The sequence below is a fragment of the Sceloporus occidentalis genome, unplaced genomic scaffold (assembly GCF_023333645.1).
Source record: "Sceloporus occidentalis isolate IW3139 unplaced genomic scaffold, rSceOcc1.0.p SCAF_9, whole genome shotgun sequence".
NCBI lineage: Eukaryota > Metazoa > Chordata > Lepidosauria > Squamata > Phrynosomatidae > Sceloporus > Sceloporus occidentalis.
This window is the reverse complement of record NW_028316989.1, coordinates 48842788-48866341: the sequence shown is the minus strand read 5'-3', so window position 1 is coordinate 48866341 and position 23554 is coordinate 48842788. Positions and strand designations below refer to the sequence as shown.

The following is a 23554-nucleotide window of genomic DNA, read 5'->3' as shown; positions in this document are numbered from 1 at the left end:
AGAGGCTGATGAGGGTGCATCTACACTGCAGAATTAATCCAGTTTGGCATCACTTTCACCCCCACGGCTCAATGCTATAAAATCCTAGGATTTGCAGCTTGGTGAGATATTGAGGCTTCCATGTCAGAGAGCTCTGGTGCCACAACCAACTACATATCCCAGGATTTCATAGGACGGAGCAATGATAGCTAAAGCAATGTCAAACTGCATTAATTCTGCAGTGTGGAAGCACAACTGGGGAGACCAAAGGACTCCTAAATGTGATTTAATTCCTCACCTCTACTTTTCCACCAAGGAGATTAAGGTACTCTATATGGTTCTCCGCCATCTTATGCTCACAAACACAACAGGGATGCAAATACTGTGGTCCTTACAACCCCTTGGACATCCAAAAGTGGGTTGCCTTCATTTCCGACTTTGGTGATCCAAAAGCAAACCCATCACTGGATTTTCTTGGCCAGATTGCTTCAGATGTGGTTGGACTGCAACTACCAGCATCCCTCAGCTTTGGTTAGGTTGGTTAGGGGCTGCTGGGACCTGCAGTCCCACAACATCTGGAGGGCCACACAATTCCTGAGGCCAACATTTGGGCCTTGGACAATTCACACACACACACACACACCAGCTAAGATTAAAAACTCTTTTATTTTACAATTTTATAAAGCAGCTTTACATGAAGCACAAAGTTTTGTTCATTTGCTTTTCTTTTAATATATATATATATATATTTATATATATATTTATATTCGTATGTATATATATATATATATAAACATAATAGGGCTTTTCCCGCTGCAAAAAACCTTGTTTCGCCTTATAGAAAACTAACCTGTGCACATTGTGCTTAAACCACAAAGTCTGTACAGCTTTACAAAGGACTCCGCGCCTTTCGAAGCGCGTCCTGTAAACAATTTATTGCATATTTAACACATGGTGTCAGTCCCACATGTACAAGCAAAAAAGAGAGAGCAAGTAAATAATAACAACAAGAGGGATAATGACAACAATAATGTTCAAAGATAAAATAAAGACAATTACAAGGTGGATGAAAAGCAGCAGCATTCGGTGAGCCTCGTAAGGAAGGCGAGGGAAATAGCTGCGCGCCAAAGGTTGTGCTTGTGTGTTACTGGACTGCATCTCCCAACATGCACCTTGTTTCTTGTGAGAAAACATTTTGGCACCATGGCGCAAAAGGAAAAAAAGGCTGAGCCAACAAGGGATCTCAAGGCCTAGCTCTCCAAATCCCAGCATACCAGACTTCATGCTTTTGTATCGCTTCTGGCACCCAAAATACTCCCCATGACACACACACACACACTAATAAACTTTAATTTTTCTTTTTTGCTTTTTGCCCCTCGCCCACTTCCCTACACAAATAGGAAAAAGTTCAGCATGGAGACAGCCCATGCCCAAAGGCAGGAACCCAAACCTTCCCCTTCCCCATTGCATGAATTCTGCTTCCACTCCCCTCTTTTGGGATCCAAAACACAGTACGAAGTCAAATCTTCACCTGCAGTAACGCTAAGCCATGGTTTTCTCAAACCATCTTTGACATCTTTCCAACTCTTCGTGAACCTAGTGCCATATTGGTGCGGATATAGCGCTCCGAAAAAGGCAGGGAAAGGGGCACCCTGCATGGGAAGGCGAGTCCACGGCAAAGATTTGGAAAGATGGAAGGAGATGTAAAAAGATGCTCAAAACCATCAGGGATGTCACGCCATGCCATAGACACCGTACCAAAACACGACACAACTGAAATTCCCATTTCTCTCAAGATGATCCTCAAAGACACTAGCCTGAGAAATAGCTTTCTCCACCCTCCATCCAATTGCTGCTTCCAACCTGGAGCTACAATGGGCCACAATGCTGTGGACGATGGGTGACGATGTGAGCCCAGCCCCATGCAAGCAAACCAAGAGATGCTGCAGTGGCTGATGGCACAATTCAAATACCTTTAAGTCTTCTTTGTCCCAACTGTTGCTCTCAGGCTAACCAACAAACCTTTGCACACTTGGGGCAGACAGGGGGCAACAACCCCAGAACCATCAAAGCCATTATTTAAATCTTTCCCAGCTGCAAGAGAAAGTTATGGCCGCATGGTTAAGGCACTAACAGATCACTAAAGCAGTATTTGCTTCCCAGGGATGTTTGCACAGAATCTGGATGGCCATGATGTGCAAAACAACTCATTCTGCACAATACACTTTGGCATCATGCATCCAAGGCTCAGAGCTACCCCAAACTGTGGGCCTTTCCAGACTGCTTTCACAGCACCCAAAGAAGGGACCTCAACAGCGCCAGAGATGGCTAACTCCCAAGGCCTGGCTCTCCCAAGATGTGAATCCATCCGACAATTATCTGAATTCACTCCACACCACTAACTTCCTCTCAGCAGGCTGCATACATATCTGACCCTCAAACCTCAATCTGCAAAATTTCACAAATCATACACAGCAAGGACAGACAACACACAGCCCTCCGAATGCAGTTGGGACCACTACTCCCAATGAATTCAACTATCAGGGATTTGGGGCATTGCACTTCAACATTTGGAGAGCAACGCCAATCCCTGACATACAGCACCTCCAAGAAGTGCATCTTTACATTATTCTGTAAGGGCACCGGTCCTTTCTTGCTTAGATTCATACCCAGATCTCTGGAAAAGAAGAACAAAGCAAGAAAGCAGGTGGGCTACTTTGGGTGCAGTGAATAGTGCCCAGAAATTCAATGCTTTTCCAAATTGCTAGCACCATGATTATTGTAAACCGGGAGTGTGGAAGTCGTAGCCCATAGGCTGCACAGGGCCGCTGCCTCCACTTTTGGGGTACCTGAATGCATTCATTTTTTAAAAAACTGCTATGATTTGGGGGTAAAAATCTTAACCCAAACCCTCTGAAACGCATGCGGACAAATGCATCCTCTCTCTAACTTCCTGCTGAATACATTCATTTCCTTCCTTATGGTGACATGAAGTAATGGGATGCCACTTCCTAACACCATTTTGAAGGTGAAGCAGAGGGAAAGGAAGATACTTCGGTGCCCTTGGGGTGAGGTCGACCCATGGCTCATACGCAGTTTCCCACCCTCATCTAAAACTGTTGTGCTCTTGTGTTAGCGCCAACGTTTGGTTTTATATTTCTAGTGCCGAGAAGCAATTTAGTGTTTTCCCAGACTTGCGTAGAAACATGACATGGGGCGGGGGAAACAAATGCACATTTAACCAAAGAGAAGGATAAATAACTGGGAAAGATTTGGAAGCCTCCCAAGAGATGGCATCACACTCTGAAAAACAAATGTGTGTGATATAATTCTAACACCCTGAAAAGCTCAGGCGCCCAGGAGTTTCTAACATCCTTCCAGACTACTGATGGACTTTTGGTATCCTGTATGTACTACAATGTGAGAAGAAAAAGGGAGAAAAGAAAATTCCCAGCAAGAGTTGCCCAATTATGCTGGAAGGCATCTTAAGTGTGAGATGCAAAGCTCACAGAGTATATTTAAAAGGCCGACAACGTCTCTATGGACCTGGCTTGCTTGGGAGTAGTCAGGCAATTTCCAAAAATACCTCTCAGTGGCAATTGTGTCTATAGGAATAAAAAGCCTTTCAGGCTCTCCTTTCCTGACCAGATCATTATCAAGATGTTTTTGTACAGACTGGGCTTCTCAAGCCATCAGCTTCTCAGCAGCAAAGAGCCAGGAAGACACTTGCAAAACAAAATATATTTTTTATAGCAGAAGAAATGGAGAGAAGAGTACAAGAAATTTGCAAAGGGTTGATGCTGGGGGCACTGGGGTCCCTCTCCAAGGCAACTCTCCTCCTGAGTCTCCAAGGATTTGTAACATAGCAGAAGACCCACTGAAATATTTGGGTTCACAGCAGAGCAGCCAAAGAGTGTTGTCACGGATTGAGCGAAACCACTCGACCAGAGGAGAGGAACTGTACCGATATAAGGTTCTTGTGCAATGGTCGTATACCTGAAAGGAAACCCTTAAGGGACTGCTACTAGTCCTTCGTGACCTGTCAATCTTTAGTGGGGTAGGAATGCTGAAGAGCCATTTCAGGGCGCTATGGGATTGGGAACGTACAAAGAAGCCCATGCTGTGGCTCTGGACAGAGAGAAGATAAGACCCTCTGGAGAACCAACGTTTGGGAATCTCTGCCTTAGGACAATCAGCTCTGAATACTTGATCCATCTTGCCAAAATGAAAGACACTGCAAAAGCAAACTAAACAACAATCATTTGTAGTTTCACAATCTAGAGAAGAAAAAGTGCAAATGAAGGTGACCATTTTCCCTCCAATAATTTGCACTTAGTTTCAGCAAGTACCAAGGATGGAAAGTAGCCGTTCCAAATCCCGCGAGGAATGGAAAAAGAGAACTCTTTCAATGAGAAATATCAAGGGGAAGAATAGGATGGGGGAAAAGGTGTTAGCAGAACTTAAAAACATGAGACGGCAGAACCAGCTTCAGACAAGATGGCCCCATTTTTGTGCAGTCCTGCTTCCGGTTGTGCTTACAGAACGAAAATATCCCAAAGGGCCGCAGATGTGATCCACCAGGCGCTTCCGACACAAGCCACACTTTGGCAAGGAAAAACGGAAGCCACACAACAACACAGGTGTGTGTCTGCGTCTCTGCGTAGTCCTCCTCGCTATCCTCGCGGAGCCTTCGCAGAGATTCCTGGTGGAACATCAACCCCAAAAGCGTATCTTTAGAAAACGGTACATCTCTAAAGAAAACAAATCTCTGAAAAAACGTCTCAATATACAGAATCTTTAACCAAACAGCTCTGAACTTCCCCACAAAAGGGGAAAATATATATTTAGAAAAACAGACAACCTTCACACTCTGGGTTACAAGTAGATAGGCTTCTGTCGTGGTAACGCACAGTTGTAAAAATCTTGGCTCAAAGGAATAGGAATTATATTTTTCTTTTCTTTCTTTTTTTAAAAGAGGTATATTCTAGCATTTCCCCCCAAATTCACTGGGAAACAAAAACAATTATGATTTCTGTAATTTTTTTTTGGCCTTAAAAAACCCCATAAAATTAAAGGTTGTCTGAAGTACAAACATATTGTATAATGCACACAAATCATGATGGACCACTGTAAGTGAACTAAGCCTTGATTCGGTCCTTCTTGTTGGACACCTGCTTAGAAATGGCACCTCCAATGCTATATAGAAGGGCAGGGCAATGGCATGGGGGACCAAGGTGCCTTTTTCCACACACACCGAGCCCCAAATACCCCTCTTTCCTCTGCAGCCCCTCTCAAAATGGCAACACAGTGACATCAAGTCACTTTCCCCCACCATTTGGTGAGAGACAGTAGAGAAAAATGGAGATGTTTTGGAAGAGTAAAGAGTTCTGCTATGCTCACGGTAAGTAGGATGGGGGTATTTTTCAAGAGAGGCTTTAGGATTTAGTTAAAAAAACTGCCTGAAAATTGTGATTTTTCCTTTAAACAGGAGGGGACTGGACAGGTTTGGGGGACTGGTGAGGGCAGAGAAGTGGTGCCCGGGGCCACATATGGCCTGCCCTATGCCCACCTTGCTCTAAAGTATTCAACCACTGGAATGCAATTGTTTAAAAGGATGGGTTTTAAGGATCACTTTTTTCTTTTTTTGAAAACAAGAGTCTCTTTTATAAAAAGCACACAAGTACACACACGCGCACGCACGCACGCACAGAGTTTTGAGACACCACCACCATCTTTACAAAACAGCTGTGTCCGTTCCCAAGCACCACCACCAAGGGAGAAAAACCACCACCCTTTTTGGTTGACCAGCTCTGCTTGGCTCAGTTGTGCTTGGCCCGGCCGCCTCGCAGGTAGCTCTTCCACCTCTTGACAAACTCCTTGAAGACGGGGCTCTCGTCGATGGTGCTGAGGAGCTGGAGCTGGTTGATGTGGGTGGTGTGGTAGTCCCAGCGGGCCAGGTTGGGCGCTGTCCCCAGCATGAAGTGCCTGAGGTCGTAGATGGTCCCTGAACCCGTGTCGTACAGCGGGAGCATGGCTTTCAGGGACTCCATGCCCCGGTCGTAGAGGAGCTTGGCTTCCCGGCCCAGCTTCTCGCCGGCCGTCTCCTTCAAGTCGTACAAGCCGATCAGGGAATACATGAACCCGTTCAGCACAAAGGAGCTGGGCGACGTTGGGTATTCCTCGTACCAGTCGTGTCTGTTCATGAAGACGGCCTTCACGCCGTGTTGCTCTGATGGGAGCTTGTAAGGTGCAGTCGCCCGCAAGGCCGCACCAAGGAAGGTGTGTTCTTTCGTCAACAGGTAAGCCCTGACCAAGGTGGAAATGGCCTGTCCTTGGGCCATGGCTGAGTACCAGCCTGGGTCCAAGGATTTAAAGCCTTCTCCCAGCTTCCGGGTCACCATGATGGGCCAGCCGCCCTTCTCGTCCTGGTTCCTCACCAGCCAATCGCTGGCAGCGAAGAAAGCGGCCATATGAGCCGTGGTGGAAATAGTGATGTTGTCGATGAAGCCCTTGCCCTTCACCACCAACCTCACCACCTTCTTGGGCATGATTTTGGTCTGCTTGACCGCTTTCGTGTTGGAGAGACCAACCCCCTTCCTTAAGTCCGTCACCAGGTCTCGCGTGACTGTGCTCCAGCTAGTCCTGGGCCCGATGCCGTAAGAAATGTCCCTGTCCTTAAAAGAGATCAGTTGCGTGTTGGAGATGTAGTGCACGGTAAAGAGCTGGTTCTTCTCGGTCGTCTCCAGAACCACCGAAACGCTCCCGTTCGTTACGAACTTGAGATCAAAAGAAATAATGAAATCTTTTGCATTCCCCAGCTGTAGCGATGCTCCCTCAGAGCTTTCTGAAAGTAAGGAAAAGAAATGTGTAGATCTATTTAGAAGGGAAAACAAGGGATCTCTTTGCAAGAAACTAAAAGAGTAATAAGGATGTGTGTGCATCATGTTTACACAAAGCCCAAACACAACCAAGCCATTCTGAACCGCTTCTGGTGCTTCCTGTGGCAAAGAAGTCTTCCTCCTGAAGCTACCAGAAGCAGTGCACAACTCCAAACAAAGCTTCATTCCAGATTCAGAAAGACAGAGGAGCATCTTTGGGGTTTTATTTCTGAGAAAACACTTGGGGCTGGGGTGGAGGGGTGAAGTGACTGGCATCTCCACCTTCTAACTCTAGTCTAGGGCATGTTTTACCAGAGGCTCTCTAATGGCTCTTCTCTGTGGGGAGAGATAGCGATTTGGAAATAAGTCATGATTTCAGCTTCTTTCTTTTTTATTTGCTACCCAGAAACACTGGACAAAACACTTCTCCCCACCCCTCTTTTGGGGGTATTCTGTATGCTCCTCCACAAGGGTTCCAGGGACTGAAAATTATCCCCTTTCAGGATCCACACAGTTGCCCAATTTTGCTGTAAGACTCACTCCATGAGTCAGAGCATGAGAGGATACTAGGGAGAAGGCTGACCCATAGCTTCATGAAGCAAACAAAGACCGAGATTCCACACTGGGATTCCATATTGTAAACTTCTATGTGTCGAGTTACACATTACAGTCAGCCCTCCATACTCATGGATTCAAGTATCCAGGGCTTGAAAATATTTTAAAAATATATAAATTTCAAAAAGCAAAATTTGATGTTGCCATTTTTATATAAGGGACACCATTTTTAATACCCCACTGTAGCTAACGGTACTTGAGCTTCCATGGATTTTGGTATCTATGGGAGGGGTGTGTGTTAAGGAACCAAACCTCACCATATACCGAGCTCTCTGTAATTATGCAATCCTTGTTTCAAATGACAATGTTCCACAACTGCAACCAAACCCTAAATGTGCATGCCCACCCATGCCTAATGTGCGCTGGTGGGCAATGTGCATTTACCCCCAACACAACCCTGCTTCTGCAACCTTAACTTGGATGTGGACGTTCCACGTCAGACAAAAATGTCCAATTACTATGGAAGGGGAATTTTTATGCATGTGTAACGGGATTCTGACCAAAGATGTTTGAAGGGCAACTTGGCTCTGCCTTGCCTTCAAGCGCACCTAAATCCACTCTGCACACTGGCAGATCTTAGCTCAGTCCTGGAAGATTACTCTGCCGTCAATAAAAGGGCATGAGGAACAAGAGCAGAGAGCTCCATCAACAGCTCTTTCCTCGATGTTGTGCCTCCTACAAAGAGAAGGGAGTCTTTTACAGCTTTCACCTTAGAGACCCCCAGCCTAAGGCGCTGGATGAAATTACTTCGTTGTCTTTTAAAGTAATGGACTCATTAATTCTAATGGCTATCGATTAGTTGGGGGAAATACATTATGCCCCTATTAATGAGGCTGTCTTCATTCAGAGCGGGGGCAGTGGGGGCGGGAGAGAAAATGTTGCTTATAATCATTAATTTTGCTGGGAGGGAAGGTCCTCTCCTTTCATCATGAAACAAAATGCATCTTTATAATGTATACATTTGTTCTTGTCGTGTGCCTTTAAGTTGTTCTCAACTTATAGCAATGCTGTAGCAAACCTATCATGGGGCTTTCTTGGCAAGATTTGTTCAGAGCAGGTTTGCCGGGCCTTCCTTGTGCCCCACTACCAGCTAAAATTTTAACCAGTGTAGATCACAGACCCGGGATGGGAATGGATGAGTCCCACTTTTGGAGTCTCTGAAGCACCCAGGGTCTCTGGAGCAAGACCTGAGCCCTATACACTTCTTCCCTTCCTTCCCCAACACACCTGGGACAACAAACTGTTTGACGTTTGTGAATCTGGACTTGTCAGGCAGTGTTGTGACGGAGCAGCCCTTCGGGACAGTCCAGTCCCCCGGCCGGCTGCTTTGGTCCCGCTCCTCAGCTGTCTCGTACACCACGATATTCGGAGGCTTCTCGGTCAGGTTCTTGCTGTAATGGCTGAGTCCATACTGGGCAATCTGGATGGGGTAGAAATAGCCTTGGGGTCCCCACTGGGTAGACAGCGGCACACCTGTCGAAAGAGGGAGAAAGATGGAACATGAACGGTTCACACATTGAGAGAGAAACCTGTGGACTCCATTTCAAAGGTGTTACTCCATCAAAGGCTTTGTGTGGATCATGCCCTTCCCTCCATGTACACAACGTCTGGCTTGCAATCCAGACTGAGGACAATGAAGACTACTGAAACCAAATTAAGCAAAAGACTGTTGTGTGTTATCAGACATTTATGAGATCAGTCTGTCCTTCACAGTCCGCGACGGACGTGCCTGACTGAAGAGAAAATGAATGAGGGAACTATTTAGGCCCTATGTATTATACTTTCAAATGCTAAAAGCCACACCGGTTATTAATGAAGAATGAGCTCAACGAAGAGGCAGAAGACTCGGGAAACTGAAAGGCAAAGTCTGGTGCACAAGGTTTGCATGCAGCTGTTAATTTAGAAAGATGGGCGCATAATTGAATTCTCCAGGTCCCAGGACATTCAAGGAACACATTGCGGGACTAAGCAAGGAGATAGCCTGAAATGAACTCCTTCGTTGCCTTTATGCCGTGATGGCAGGAAAAGATATTCAGGAACAAGCCGATTCCAATGGAGGAAGCTAGCTCACCCATGGCGATTAAGACATCTCCACTCAGGCAACCAGGATGGGGAATAAATGTTGTTTTTCTGTTGAAAATCAGCATGAGGTGTGTGTAAGAAGTGGAGACAGATGGAGGGGACAGAGACAGACACAGGAACGGTCACCATGGCATAGAGCAGGGCTGTCCAAACTGGTGGTCTTGTGTTGGTCCATAAACTATGGGCCATTTCCAGTATGTTTGCAGAAAAGAAAGAAATAGTTGTAATCAATGTGGACAAATTTAGTGCTGATTCTAGGTTCACTGGGTGGAAAAAAACCCAACAGTCCCCCACATCAGACAACCTAAGAAGCACTGATATAGAAGTTTTGAGCGTTGAACAAGGACTGTGCGAGATAAGCATTCAAATCTCCATTCAGCTACTGAGAGTCACACTCTCTCAGCCTTAGGTGGTGATAGCAAAACTCCTGAGGAACTCTGGCCAAGAAAATCCTAGGATGGAGAGCCATTGTGGTGCAGAAGTTGCTCTAGAAGAGGACTTCAGGAGACCAACCATAGAAACCCAATGGGTGACCTTCCACTCAGCAGCAAAGCTAAGGCAATGGGGGCAAACCTCCATTCCATAAATCTTGTCAAGGAAATGCTGTGACAGGGTTGCCATCAGTTGGAACAGACTCGAAGGCACAAAATAACAACACAAAAGTGCCTACTGACGGGTAACAGGGTACAGCAGGCAAGGATGCTGCAAAAGGAGGTCTCAGCAGCATCCCCCTTCGGAAATGATTTGCGCTATTCGCAAAATTGCTAAGCACAAGTTAGGCTTTTATCCAGTAGCAATGCCCTCAGGATTGGCAAATAATAAGGATGATTTGTTTTTATGGAAAACATTAATACAAAGGCTGACAGCTGCAACCCTCGGCGGCAGCATATAAAGGGAAGCACTGAGCGGAGCTGGATCTTTAAAGCATGAGACCCGCTAATCAGAGGGCCATTGTGGCAAAAAGCATGGACTCAGCTGGGGAACGGAGAAAGAAAACCCAAATCTCAATTCAGAGCAAACTGTCTACCAACAGTCTGATTCCTGGTGAGGAGGAGTTTCGCTTTATTTGGGAACCCACATAAGGATGGAGCCATCTGTTTTTATTCAGACTGTAAGAGGGACTGATATCGAGTTATTTTTATTCCTTCCTTTTGAGAATGTAACAATGGGGCCAGAAGCCTGAGCTTTAAAGGGCCTTCTCTTTAAAATGGCTCACAGGTTGAGTCTCCCTTATCTGGAATTGCAAAATCTGAAATACTCCAACGTCACCCACTCAGGAGGACTGAGAGAACGACACCTTTCCTTTCCGACGGTTCAGTGAACACAAACTTTGTTTCATGCACAATTTAAAATATTGTGTATGAAATTGCCTTTAGGGTATATGTATAAGGTGTGTATGAAATAAAAATGATTTTCTACACTGGCCCAGTGTCCCAAGAGGATTTGGGTGACCTTAGTGGCCCGTGGTGCGGCTGCTTATTTTGTAACCCCTTCAGAGACAGAAGCTGCTGCCAGACTGCAGAATTAATGCACTTTGACACCACATTAACTGCAATGACTCAATGCTATGGAATACTAGGATTTGTATTTTGTTGTGGCACCAGAGTTCACTGACAGAGAAGGCTAAATAGCTCTCTAAACTACAAATCCCAGGATTCCATTGCATTGAACGATGGCAGTTAAAGCGGCGTCAAACTACACTACTGTATATACTCATGTCTAAGTCTAGAAATTTGGGTTAAAAACTTGACCCAAAAACCTGAGTCGACTTATCCATGGATCAATGTAAGTACTGTATCTTAACTCTTATTTAAAAGAAGGAACCATCCCCTGGTTGTCCTGAAAGCACTGTCCCCCTCCATCCAGCTTCAAGAGTAAGTACAAAGAGTTATGTCTGCTGGAATTTTGTAAGTTCTTTGACATTGTTTTGTTTTTCCTCATCCTTTAGATCCTTTGCTATGTGCCCCTAAATTTTACCGTCAACTTATTCACGGATCATAGCAAAATCCATAATTTTGGCCCCAAAATTTACCCTTGACTTATACATGAAGTTGACTTATAGTCAAGTATATATATGGTAATTCTGCAGTGCAAATGCAGCCTTATTGGAAAATGTTTTCATTATTTAGTTTCATTTCTATGGCACCTTTCTCCCAGAAAGGGACCAAGGTGGTCCAGGAATCAGTGTAACCAAAGCAGGCCTGAGCAGGAAATTAAAAACGCGGCGATGAAACAGATTGAAAGGCGGAGAGGTACCTTCGATGCCGCTAATGCACTTCACCCGGTCGCGGACCTCCACGTTGTACCCCTCGAAGGACATGAAGACCCCGTCTGGGTGGTAGGGGGATCTCTGTGTGTAGACCTTGGAGTAGCTGTGGGAGAACTCGAAGCGGTCGTAGCCGTCGTACTGGGCGATCTTCCCGTAGACCTCGAAGTACTTCTCCACCCAGGAGAAGGGCAGGAAGACCTCGCCACCCTCCCGCCGGCCCTTGATGGTGTGTTCATCATTGATCAGGCAGTCAATCTCTTCGTACTTGAGCCCCAGGAACTTGTTCCCATGGAAGCCCCCCACCACCGGCGGGGCCTTCTGCTGCTCCTGGGGAGAAGCCTCCTCGCTCTGCTGCTTGGCCGGGGCAGGGGCATCGCCGTGGTTGCTCTCCGAGGCGGCCGCCCGCTTTTCTAGCCCCTCGGCCCGGAAGCTGCTGATGGGGCCGCGCAGGAAGGGCCCCGCTTGGCCGCTGGAGCACCGGTTCCACAGCAGCACCGTCACCAAGGCAAAGAGGACGCAGATGACAATCAGGGTCTTGTAGTTGATCCGAGCCGCCAAGCAACGCATATTCACATCGTACCTAAAAACAAACACAAAGCTGTTCAATACGCTAGAAATGATGAAGATGGTAGGACTCTGGGAACTGAATATTTTTAACAAAACGTTATTACAATTGGACCTCCATGTTCACAGATTCCCTATTCACAGATTCAACCAGCCACAACTTGAAAATATTCCACAAAGGTATACATTCCAAAAAGCAAATATTGATTTTGACATTTTATATAAGAGAAACCATTTTATTACATCATTGTAATACAGATTTTGGTATCCACGGAATATACCATGCAGATAACCCCAGCAGATACCAAGGACCCACTGTATAAATCAAATACTAAGAATAGCAATCGCAAGTACACTTCCATCCCACTCATCAATGAACTAGCCCTCCCTAAGCGGTTTGCAATGTGTAAGCCAATCACCCCCAACAAGCTGGAGACTCAGTTTACCAACCTACGAAAAATATTATTGTTGTTGATGATGTTGTTATTGGGAGCCAGAGTGGTATAGTGGTTTGATTCCCAGCTTGGCTATGAAACTCGCTGCGTGACATTGGGCAAGTCACACTCTCTCAGCCTCGGGGAAATGGAAGGGCAAACCTCCTCTGAACAAATGTAGCGAACAAAATCCCATGATAGGGTCGCCATAAGTCAGAAATGACTTGAAGACACACATCATCATCATCATCAACATTATTACTATAATTAATATTCAGAGACCTAGCCATGCCAGTCTGGAATATCAGTTTGCAAAAGGATCTTGTAGCATCTTTGAGACTAACTATGCAACAGAAGTTGTAGCATAAGCTTCTATAGACTTGGTCTGCTTTCCCAAATGCATGGAGTAAACTGGTGCCCAAACTTGAAGTTAGAGGAAAATGTTACCTTCACTTACATTTCATTACATCTCCTTAATAAACAATATTTGTTAAAAATCAGAAATGTTGTCCCCTTCAAATACAGTACTAGACAGTTAAATACAGACTTTTTTTGTGTGTGTAAACAATTCAGTTTCTCTTTTTGGCGTTGCTCTTACTCAAAAGAGCTTTTTCTAATTAAAATGTAAGGTAATAGAACTTTTTATGGTCCAAAACTTGCCAATTCCATTCTGAAAGCAATTTATTTCAATATATAATAAAACAATCTAAGTTTGGCAACACAGTGCACCAAGGTTTCCGAAACATTCTTCAGTATGCAAGGGAAAAGGAAGGTTATTAAAAGAAGAAAAATTAAATCTGGAAAGCCAATTATGAGGCAGCTGCCCTATTAATTACATCGGTTCAGCCAAGAAGTGGCATGAATTATAGTCGCTCTTGCATACCTTCTGCTGAGACGGCCAAAATTATTCTAATTCCACAGGCTTTGCTGGCCAAGTTGTTCCACACTTGTGTGTGTGTGTGTGTGTGTGTGTGAAGAGATGAAATGATTCCCCTTTTGAAAATGTTTCAAAGCCCATTCAGACAAGGCACAAGACAGCCTTGCTATATTTATATAGCGTGTGCTTTTTTAAAAAAAAAAAAATTGCTGGCATAAAAGCTGCTCATTCTGACAGGTGTCAATGGCTGCAATGTTGTAAATTCCCCCCAAAGGTAGCAATGGGGCTCTGTGCTGTTATGCATTTTGCACAGAGAGAACATGGCATCCTTGCGGCTGGGAGAATGCAAAATAGAAGATGCATTCAATATGGCACTAGGACTGCCAGACTGAAAAATGGAGAGGGCCCCCGTACCTTTAGCGGTTGTATAGAACAAGAAATTGCAGCTAAATGGTTGCATGATAGGCAACCTCTGCTGACATTTCCTCTTCTATACAAACATGGTCAGGAATTCTGGGATCTGAAGTCCAAAATATCTGGAGGACTAAAGTGTGGGAACTACTGGACTAGAGGATCCTGGCTCATAGCTGCATCAGCTCTCCCATTTGCAACCTGAAAGGGTTCTTACCGGAGATAGGTCCATTTCCAGTAGATCAGGGACAAATGAGTCAATGAGATAAAAGACAAATAGGACAAAAGAGGATCTCTTTTTTTGCATCCAAACTTCTGATGGTGTCAGCAGGTGAGGAGACCTGACCTGGGTAGGGAAGGGGAGCTAAAATCTACCCAGTTAGTCTGTTATCAGGAGGCTAAATGCCCAAACCACACAAGAGGAGTGTTTCAAGTCTTTTCCCCATCTTAATCCAGAATGAAAGGCCAACGTTTCTCATTTCTCCAGGCACTTCATGCAATCTTCTTTTGGAGGCATGAAGAAGACGGGGGAAAACGAAAGAAGCCAGCCTTTAAATGTAAAGAGCTGGATTTCTGCTACACCGAGATAAGGCCCATGTTTACTTTCAAAATCTACGCCAGGCTAATCTGGCTTTAAAATGAACGCAGAGGCCACCAAAGCAGGGAACTGGCAAAGGAGAGGCTGGCGGAAGCTGCCTTTTAGAGGCAACCCTCTGCCCAAAAGGAGGGAATACTTTTGAGATGAATTCGTTCATCCGCTTTTCTCGTCCTCCCAGCACTTGTTCTGCTTTTCCCCAGATGCATTCCCCATGCATTTGGAGCATGCATTTATGATAAAAAAAATTGAGATGGCTGAATGGAGAAAGAGCAAAATGGACTCCCTTTAACCATGCAAACATTGGGGGATCTCTTAACAGATAGGAAGAATGGGGCAGGCGCAGTCCCTTCCCCAAAGACCTACAACCTATTTTAATCACATATGTGTCACCATCACATTCCTCATTTGTAAACCAAGTTCAGAACCAAGTCCAATGTGGGCAACATTGGTAGGGACTCATCTCTGGAGCCAAATACTAGGCAATCATATCAAGCCCAAATCTATGTTGGCTACAGTAAGCTAGAGCAGATCTATTGAGTAAGTGGACTTGACTTGTAAGTGTCGACTCAACATTCAACAACCCCAAAAACAAAACAACCCAAGCCCTACGATTGCAGAGTGATGTTATTTGAAGTAAGGCAGCCTCAGAGGATGGCAATGTGGAATTATATCCTCATCCAGGGAACAAGTCCAACATCATCAGCTCAGCTCTCGGACTATTTTGACACTCTGATTTTCACATCTGCAAAGAAAGGACCTGCAATCCTCCTACCTGACGTGCCACTTTGGATAATTGGAGCAAAACCCTCCCATAATAGCATGAAATTCATTCAGTGATACTAAGTGATGGAAGCCAAAACTGGACAGGAAAGGAGGGTCATATAGAGAAGGTAAGATTATGCACTACTGGCTTTCCTTCCGCTTTCATGCCATTAGACTCCCCAAATAGAATCCATCTCTTCCCCGCTGACACTGGATTTGAATGCAAATGTCCAATTAATGGCTTATTTACAATTAATCTGCCTTTTCATCTTTCTCCAGCTAGCATTTTAATGCTTCTCGACTAAAATGAAAACCCAGGGCAGAATTTAAACAATAGCTTCTGTTTCTTTGTGTGACAAAAAACATATACATAGAATACTGTTCAGAAGAACAGAACTCAGATAATTGAATCTACACAGAGGAATTCTATGCCGGATGACTATTCAGAACAGACTTAATATTTAATGACTGCTGTTAGCCATATTCCATCTGTCTAGCATTTGAAAGAAGCAGTCTTACCTTTTCAGAAAAACTGCAAGAACACTTAGGAATATTTCTGTGGTTTCCTAACTGCAACCGGGAGCAAAACGTCCTTCTAGAACCGAATATAATAGCAAAAACATCAAGGCATTTCTATCTAATATGAAACATTTGTCTTCACAGAAGACATACTGAATTTCACAAGGCTATCTATCTCTTAAAGTGAATTTATTCAGCCTCTTTCCTACATTTCGGCACAAAAGGTCTCTGGCAGAAATATTAGGGTCTGGGGCATGTGAATTCCTGATCCCTGATAGGTTACCTATTCTGGCTTGAAGTATATTTAAATCTATATTATTACTGGATGGCTTTGACTACCCCCAGACACCCAGAGAGCAACCCCAGAGGAACAGGTGGCCTTACTCTTAAAAACTGAAGGTGAAAATTGTAAACAGCCACAGCTGGAAATTCATATTTGTGGCCAAAACGCACACCCAGAAAGCAAAACTGGGCAAACCAACTGCTATTGCAGTCCAGTTCTGTTGACAAAGTGATGGGGGCCTCTGTCCAAATACAGCCATGTAATGCTCAGACTTGAAATCACACAACAACAACAACAACAACAACATACTCTTCACAGCAAACTGGAGACTCCTATATTTGGACCCATTCCCTCTCCAGAACCTGCTGTAGATGTCAATGGGAACAGGGGGAAAACAGCCTATAAGGAAATAGCTGTCGTAATTATGAGCCCATTTAGTACAGAGACTCATAAATCGACTTCTTCTCCAGATGGATTAGTCTATTAAAGTTCCCCTCCCCCTTTTTTGCTAATGGCACAAACAATAATGCCAAACTCTTGCCAGCTGTTTATGGATGTGTTGCGAGAGCCCCTCGAAGCAGGCAAAGCATCACTGTTGCTTTGGAGATTGATGAAGAAAAGACTCCGCAGCAGACGAAAGAGCTGAATACATTCATCAGCCTCGCTCCCCTATTTATAGATCAAGGAACCGCGTGAACGTCCCACAACAACAATATTTGCACATTCCCTCTGGGCCCAGACTGAAGTCCGCTTGGTGCTATCCGTTGTTGGTTCTAATTATGCCAACCCTCTGAATGAGAGACCTCCAAGACCTCCTACTCATGCCTTGCAAACTCAGGGCAGCATCCATGGCTACCTTGATGGAAACAGTTCAGCGGTATTACCTGTCTTCCAACTGCCTTTCCTACCTAGCTGAGCATTATCGTCTTTCCCGGGGAGTCAGGCCTTCCCATGATATGTCCATTTGATCAGCTTGGGTCACCATGGCTCTCCACCATTTGTGCATGAAACAAAGTTTGCACACATTGAACCATCAGAAAGTAAAGGTGTCGCTATCTCCGTATCTTCTAGAAATTGGTTTTTGGAATGTTTTGGTTTTCAGAATTCTGGATAAGAGAGAGTCAACCTGGACTAACTATTCTGCACACCTTCGTTCCAAGTGTAATCTTGCACTACTCCGAAACAAACCAAAGTATATCTATGCCCTGCGCTCTCCATCTCTGTCTGCAAATCTACTCCCTTCGAGAGTCTGGGAGCAGGAGCTCCTACATTACCAGGAACTGCTTGATGTTGGCTGCTCCTTCTCGCCCAGCCATTAAAGAGATTAAGCTCCACAGCCTTGGATAACCTTAGATAATGAAGGGTCTTGCTTGGAATGCCGCCATTCAAGGGACAGCTGTCAGTTAAGCCGAAAAAGTATGTGGGGAAGAATACGGCATTATCGGATCAGTTCTCCAGGAATCTGACAGGTGGAATTTATTGACTGTGAGGCAGCTACTTAGCGGCTCAATATCTCCGCCTTGAAGTTGCCTGGAAACCTCTAGGTACAAAGCCTTGTTCGCAGGCTGCAAAATAATTCTCTCCGCAGTGAATCTCCAGGTTTGCCTTGCTGCCTTCAAGGCACCAGAACTGGATGGACTGCCATTCACTTGCATTTGGTAGCACTGGTGGCTGAGGTTGCCCAGGAATGTCAGCCTCTACTAACCATTTGAGAGGCGAGGGGAAAACTTTAGCCAAATCCAGAAAAGGATGGTGGCACCCCAAAACACAAGCAACAGTGGCGGCTCTATGCTGAAGCCTCTTAGAAGATGGCTCTCAGGCCACTGGTCCCTTGAGACAAGGTGCTACCCAGTCCAACTTGCAATGGGTCTCAAGGAAGGCCTTTTCCATTAGTGTGGGGACGAATTCAAAGACACAGTCATGTTAGTCTGGAATATCAGTATGCAATGGGATCTTGCAGCACCCATGAGACTAAATAAGCGAAAGATGCTATAGCATAAGCTTTGGTAAACTGCGTCTACTTCCTCAGAAGCATGGCATGAACTGGTGCCCAGGAAGAACCAAAGCTTTAGTAGACTTGGTCTACTTCCTCAGAAGCATGGAGCAAACTGGTGCCCAGAAGAAGCTTTTGTAGACTTGGTCTACTTCCTCAGAAGCATGACATGAACTGGTCCCCAGGAAGGACCGAAGATTTGGTAGACTTGGTCTACTGGAGTGAACTGGTGCACAGAAGGACCAAAGGACGGCGTGAACTGGTGCCCAAGAAGCGCCTTTATAACCAGACTGTCAGCATAGTTATGGGAATACAAAATATGTGTGTATGGTGATGAGGCAACAAGTTCAACTTTAAAGATGTGTCAAAGGCAGGAGGGAAGATGTTGCCTAAGGCCAGAGCGAGTGGATGACCCTATGAATGATGGAGGGAGTTTTGGGATGTGGTCCGTTTAGGCTGGGATCCAAGTTGTAAGTTCCCCTTTCATCTGAAGTACACAGATTTTGCTCACTTCACAACCCATGTGGGCTGTTGGATCATAAGTAAGTTCTCTGCGCGCCAACCATTCTTAATAGCGCTCTACTAGATACCAATTGCATTATTTTTTATTGATTATTACATTAGAGTAAGATTTATTTCTGCAGTAATTGCAGACGTTTTGGGAATAATTAAAACTCTTCCCAATTTTTCCACCAGCAATGGTATGCTTATTTTTCCGTGAATAAGTGTCTTATTTAATAGAAGAGCTACTATAATTCATACGGCCGCAATATGAATAATTGCTGCTATCTGTTACGGGCCAAAAACATCTAGAAATTACCAATAAGGCAGAAGATCAAACAGGCTACAAATCTTTTTAATGTGCAGAACCATTTTAAGCATCTCAGATATTTACAATGGAGACAAGCAGCTAGAACCAGCCGTCCCAAACTTTTGGTCTTACAGATGTTTGGACTTCAGCACCCATAATACCTGACTGTTGGCCAAGTTGGCTGAGGCTTCTGGGAACTGAAGTTCAAAACATATGTAGGACCAAAGGTTGGGAACCATTGAAGCAGACCATCATGCCTTATGGTGTTTAGTAGGGGAGTTAAGTGGAGACAGAGGTAATCCTCTGGTGGTTCTGGTGCCCATAAATGTTGTTTTGAGGAATGGTCTCAGCCACCTTGAAGGACACAACTGTGAGACCACTCCTGAAAAAGCCAAATTAGGATCCAGAAGATGATCATCACTACTGGCCTGTCACCAAATGTTCATGTGGGAAACTAGAGCAAAGATCTCTCAGAGACAGTGGCAATGGATTCTACTTTGCTCTGGTTAGTCGAGTGCAGAGGGTTGCAATGGTGAACCATTCCTGGATTCGTTTTCCCTCGAAAACCCTACAGTGATGAGAATGAAAGCAGGAAGATCAACTCATTCTGAATTGTGGGGTTGGAGAAGACTTCCGCAGAGACCATGGACAGCCAAAAGGACAAGTAAACTGTTCCAAAAGCAAATCAAGCCTGAGCGCTGGCTAGAAGCCAGTGACACCAGTAATGTGTCACTGGTATGCTGATGACAGCCCTGTTTGCATGACATTCCAACTGAGGCACAGGAAGCTTCCAACAGGCATCTAGAGTTAGCATGGAGACTGGATGAAGGCCAAAACTGTGAAGCCCAAGCCCAGCAGATAAGACACCAGCTGGCTAGGGACAAAGTTTTCCAGGAAATGAGAATGCCAGACTTTCTGACGGACCTGCACTCCTCCTTAGAGGAAAATTAGGGAAACCTTTGGGTCTCGAGTTGGTGCAACCCATGGGGATTTCTCCAACTGGCCTGTAAGCTTCTTCTGCTCTTACCTCCAACCCATGATCAGAGATAGGAAGGTATTTGAAACTTTTAAAACTCCTAAGAACCTGCATCAAACAGAACTGGGCTTTGCAAGAAACTGAGCTGGGCTTTGCAGACAAGAGAGCTCTTTGCCTTGTCCATCTCCTCCTCCCTTGGCCACCTAAGTCAAAGTCCAAAACTCAGACCACTGGCTTTCTGGCTATTGATTATCACTGCTTATCTCTCATTTTTTAAAAAATCCTCTGAACTGATCACTTTGAGTCTTTCCATTGAACCCTCAAGTCAAGGAGCTGTACAGTATTTAGTTATTCATTGAGTCTGCAAACTCGGAGCTGGTCGCAAGCCCATTGGAAACCTATATCTCACAATCACTGACTGCAGAGACATGCTCTCTACAATAACGTCACTGATCTAAGAAAAATCTATCGCCCCCAAAAAAGGGTGTCAAAACCTTCAGCAAAATGGCTTCATTGTTCATCTTAATCATGTAAACATTACTCTGGACCAAAAAAAGTTAGGAAGTTATAAAATCATCTCACAAAATGGAACCCATCGATCTGCCCTAAAACGATCCTCTTGGCAAGAAACTCCAAGAGGCATTCTCAGAAATTCTGCAGATGTTTATTCACCATTATTTTTAGGTTTACAATTAAGCTGAGAAAGCCTAGTTCCGGATCCTGCCGCGTATGGCGATTTCCGCCTATGCTTGAGCCCCATTGTAAACAATGCGCAATGTTATGGCAGCTCCCATGTACCATCTTTCTCTTAAGTTCAAGCCAAGAAGTCATTCCTCACCTCCGCTACCTGCTAGGCAATGCGTATTTTCAGCAGCCAGCCCCCTGCTCTCTTCCGTCGCTGTATTAACTGAATCACTGTCATTTAGAATACATTAAACACTGCAAAACAGCAGTCTGGGCAAGGGAGGGTGCAAATGAATAATTCATGGTGGCACAAATAGTTTACACAAAGCGCTGACATTTTTTCTAATCATCGCTCACCTTCCTCCTCTCTGCTCCCACTTGGTATAAAATCCCCAATATTAACATTGAAGGCAATTGAGGCTCTGATATGGAACTTATGACAGCAAAATAATTTCCAGCACCCACATCTTAGCCATGTTCAATACATCCATCAGGGTTTTTCCCCCTACCCAAAACAGCATTTCCAAAAGAGAAGTCTATGAATAACCTTCCTTTTCCTCCCCAGGATCCAATCTAACCTGCTTCTAAATATGTATAATGGCGTAATATTAAATGCCATCCTGCTGCAGTTTAATTTCATCTAAACTCTTGTCATTCGGAAAAGCAAGCATTTCCATCCTAAAAAAAGCACCGGAAAGGAGGTTCTGTAAGCAGACTGCATGGGACATTTATAGAATGCATTTTAAATATTTAGTGGGAGAAGGCAGGGTGACCCTAAATCCACAAATTTAGACACACACACAAATTTTAGGAACTACAACAAGTCTGATGCCCAAACTGAGCCTTCTGGATAAATGCAAGAGAGCAAACATCTGATGCAGAATTCCAAGGTATTAGTCCAATCATTCTGGCTTTCTCAGAGCGACAGAATGTGTAACACTAGCTTTGCACAAAGATTTAGCCCTTCTCACAACAAAGCTATCAGGGGATGTAGGTATGAGGCCATTGGTCATTCTGCCCCCCAAACAACATTTTCTTCCAGGCGCCAGACTTATAGCGCTGTTGAATATTTAGAAATACCTTGTAGGTGTCCAAAGAAAAGCAGGCATCAGAGTAGCCAAAGGAAAAGCAAACAGAAGAGAACTAGGAGAGAACTGTTTTCAGCATCTCTGCAATGGTAGAAATTCAAGGACGGAAGGAAAAGTCCACTTGGGAAATAGAAGTTCTTATGGTTTTTGCTCTTGTTTTGCTCCCTTGTAGGTTCAGCAATGCAAAATTTCTGCCAAATTTCTTCACTTAAAATAAAAACTTGACAATTTATTTTTAAAAGGTGAAACCCATCTTGCATTAGAAGGAAACACAGGACTCATGGGAGCATGGAGGATTCCATATCCATAACATTACATGCAACATTTAACACTACTTTATTATAGCAATATACGATGAGCATCCCTCAACCATAATGCTTCGGACCAGAAGTGCTTTGGATTTTTTTAGATTCTGAAATACCTGCATTTGTTTATATATATCTAATGAAACATTTTGGAGATGAGACCCAAATCTAAACACAAAATTCATTTATGCTTCATATACACCTTGCAGAATGAAGGTAATTTTATACAAAACTACAAATAATTTTGTGCACAAAAAAAAGTTGGTATACATTGAACCATCAGAAAGCAAAGTGTCACTATCTCCGCCAGTCATGAAAAAGGTTTTGGATTTTGGAATATTTCAGATTTTGGCATTCCAGATCAGGGAGACTCAACCTGTGCATCTTTTGGAAAGGAAAAAATAAATATGGAGAGGTTTCAATTAAACATCATCATCATCATCATCATCATCTGGACCCAAGGTTAAGGAGTGTGTTTCAACTGTGATTCCAACTCCAGTTCTCCAGTAAACAATGAACAGAAAGGAGATGAATTACACCTAAAGTTCAGCTTCTGAAAGTCAATGGTCTCATATGAATTTGGCTGTTTGGGAAGCTCTTCCATGCCTTGGTGAGCACTGATCTCCAGTTAAGCCTTGTGGTTCAGAAACTGCCAAGCAGATTAGTTCTCCAGAAAGCCTTACTGTCAAACCTTCCACCGCTTTAAGAACTTTCACGTTTTCAATAATGTGACAGTTATTTTTTTAATGTGACGGCCCTAAAAAATTATATTCAAGCTTTTAAGGAAAACGTTTTAATTTGCAGCGGCACAAATTTAGCCTAGCGATAATGAACGCTGCATGAAGGTCACATAATGGAGCATGAAAAAGGAGACTTGTGTTTGGCTCAGGAAAGCGTGACTCAAGCGACAAGAAATAAAAACCATATATTGAGTAACTGTGTATTACGGGGCACCTGTGATTTCTGGAAGATGCCAGCTGGCCCCTGAAGCCATGATATCTTAAAAATAAGGCTTTTTAAACAGTTCCACTCCCTCTCTCCCCATCTGCAATGATATCCCCCTACTAACCAACCAAGAAGATTACATATCATATTCGGCACAAAAGAGACCTTCAGTATTCTCTCTGCTGATGCTAAACCATCACCTCTTTGCAAAGGTATAATCACACCCGTTTATCCCCATCATCATCATCAGCCTCTCCATCATTCCCTTCCTCACTCTTCTGGGTTAGTTATCAACATGACACCTTCCACATATGCCAGTCTGAAAGCCTGGGCACACTGCAAAAATATCCCACTTTGACACCACTTTAACTGCCATGTCTCCATGCTAGGAAATTCTGGAAATACTGTGAAGCATTTAGCCTTCTCTCTCAGAGAGCTCTGGTGCCATAACAATCTACAGTTCCAGAATCCCACAGCATGG

General features: G+C 44.3%; 1 protein-coding gene across 7 annotated transcripts in view; it reads right to left on the bottom strand.

Annotated features, from left to right (window-relative positions):
• Nucleotides 1-654: 654 nt before the first annotated feature.
• LOC149307510 (D-glucuronyl C5-epimerase) overlaps nt 655-23554 on the bottom strand; it is a 44041-nt gene continuing 21141 nt past the window's right edge. For 6 of the 7 annotated variants that reach the window (XM_089539320.1, XM_089539321.1, XM_089539322.1 and 3 more), the window contains 3 exons: nt 11811-12403; nt 8700-8945; nt 655-6823 (listed from right to left, as the gene is read on the bottom strand). In XM_089539320.1, coding sequence (XP_089395446.1) covers nt 5799-6823; nt 8700-8945; nt 11811-12390 — 1851 coding nt within the window. In that variant the 5' untranslated portion in view covers nt 12391-12403 and the 3' untranslated portion in view covers nt 655-5798. Of the gene's footprint in view, nt 6824-8699; nt 8946-11810; nt 12404-15988; nt 16009-23554 lie in introns of those variants that run through there. The other variant, XM_089539326.1, reaches the window with a different exon arrangement.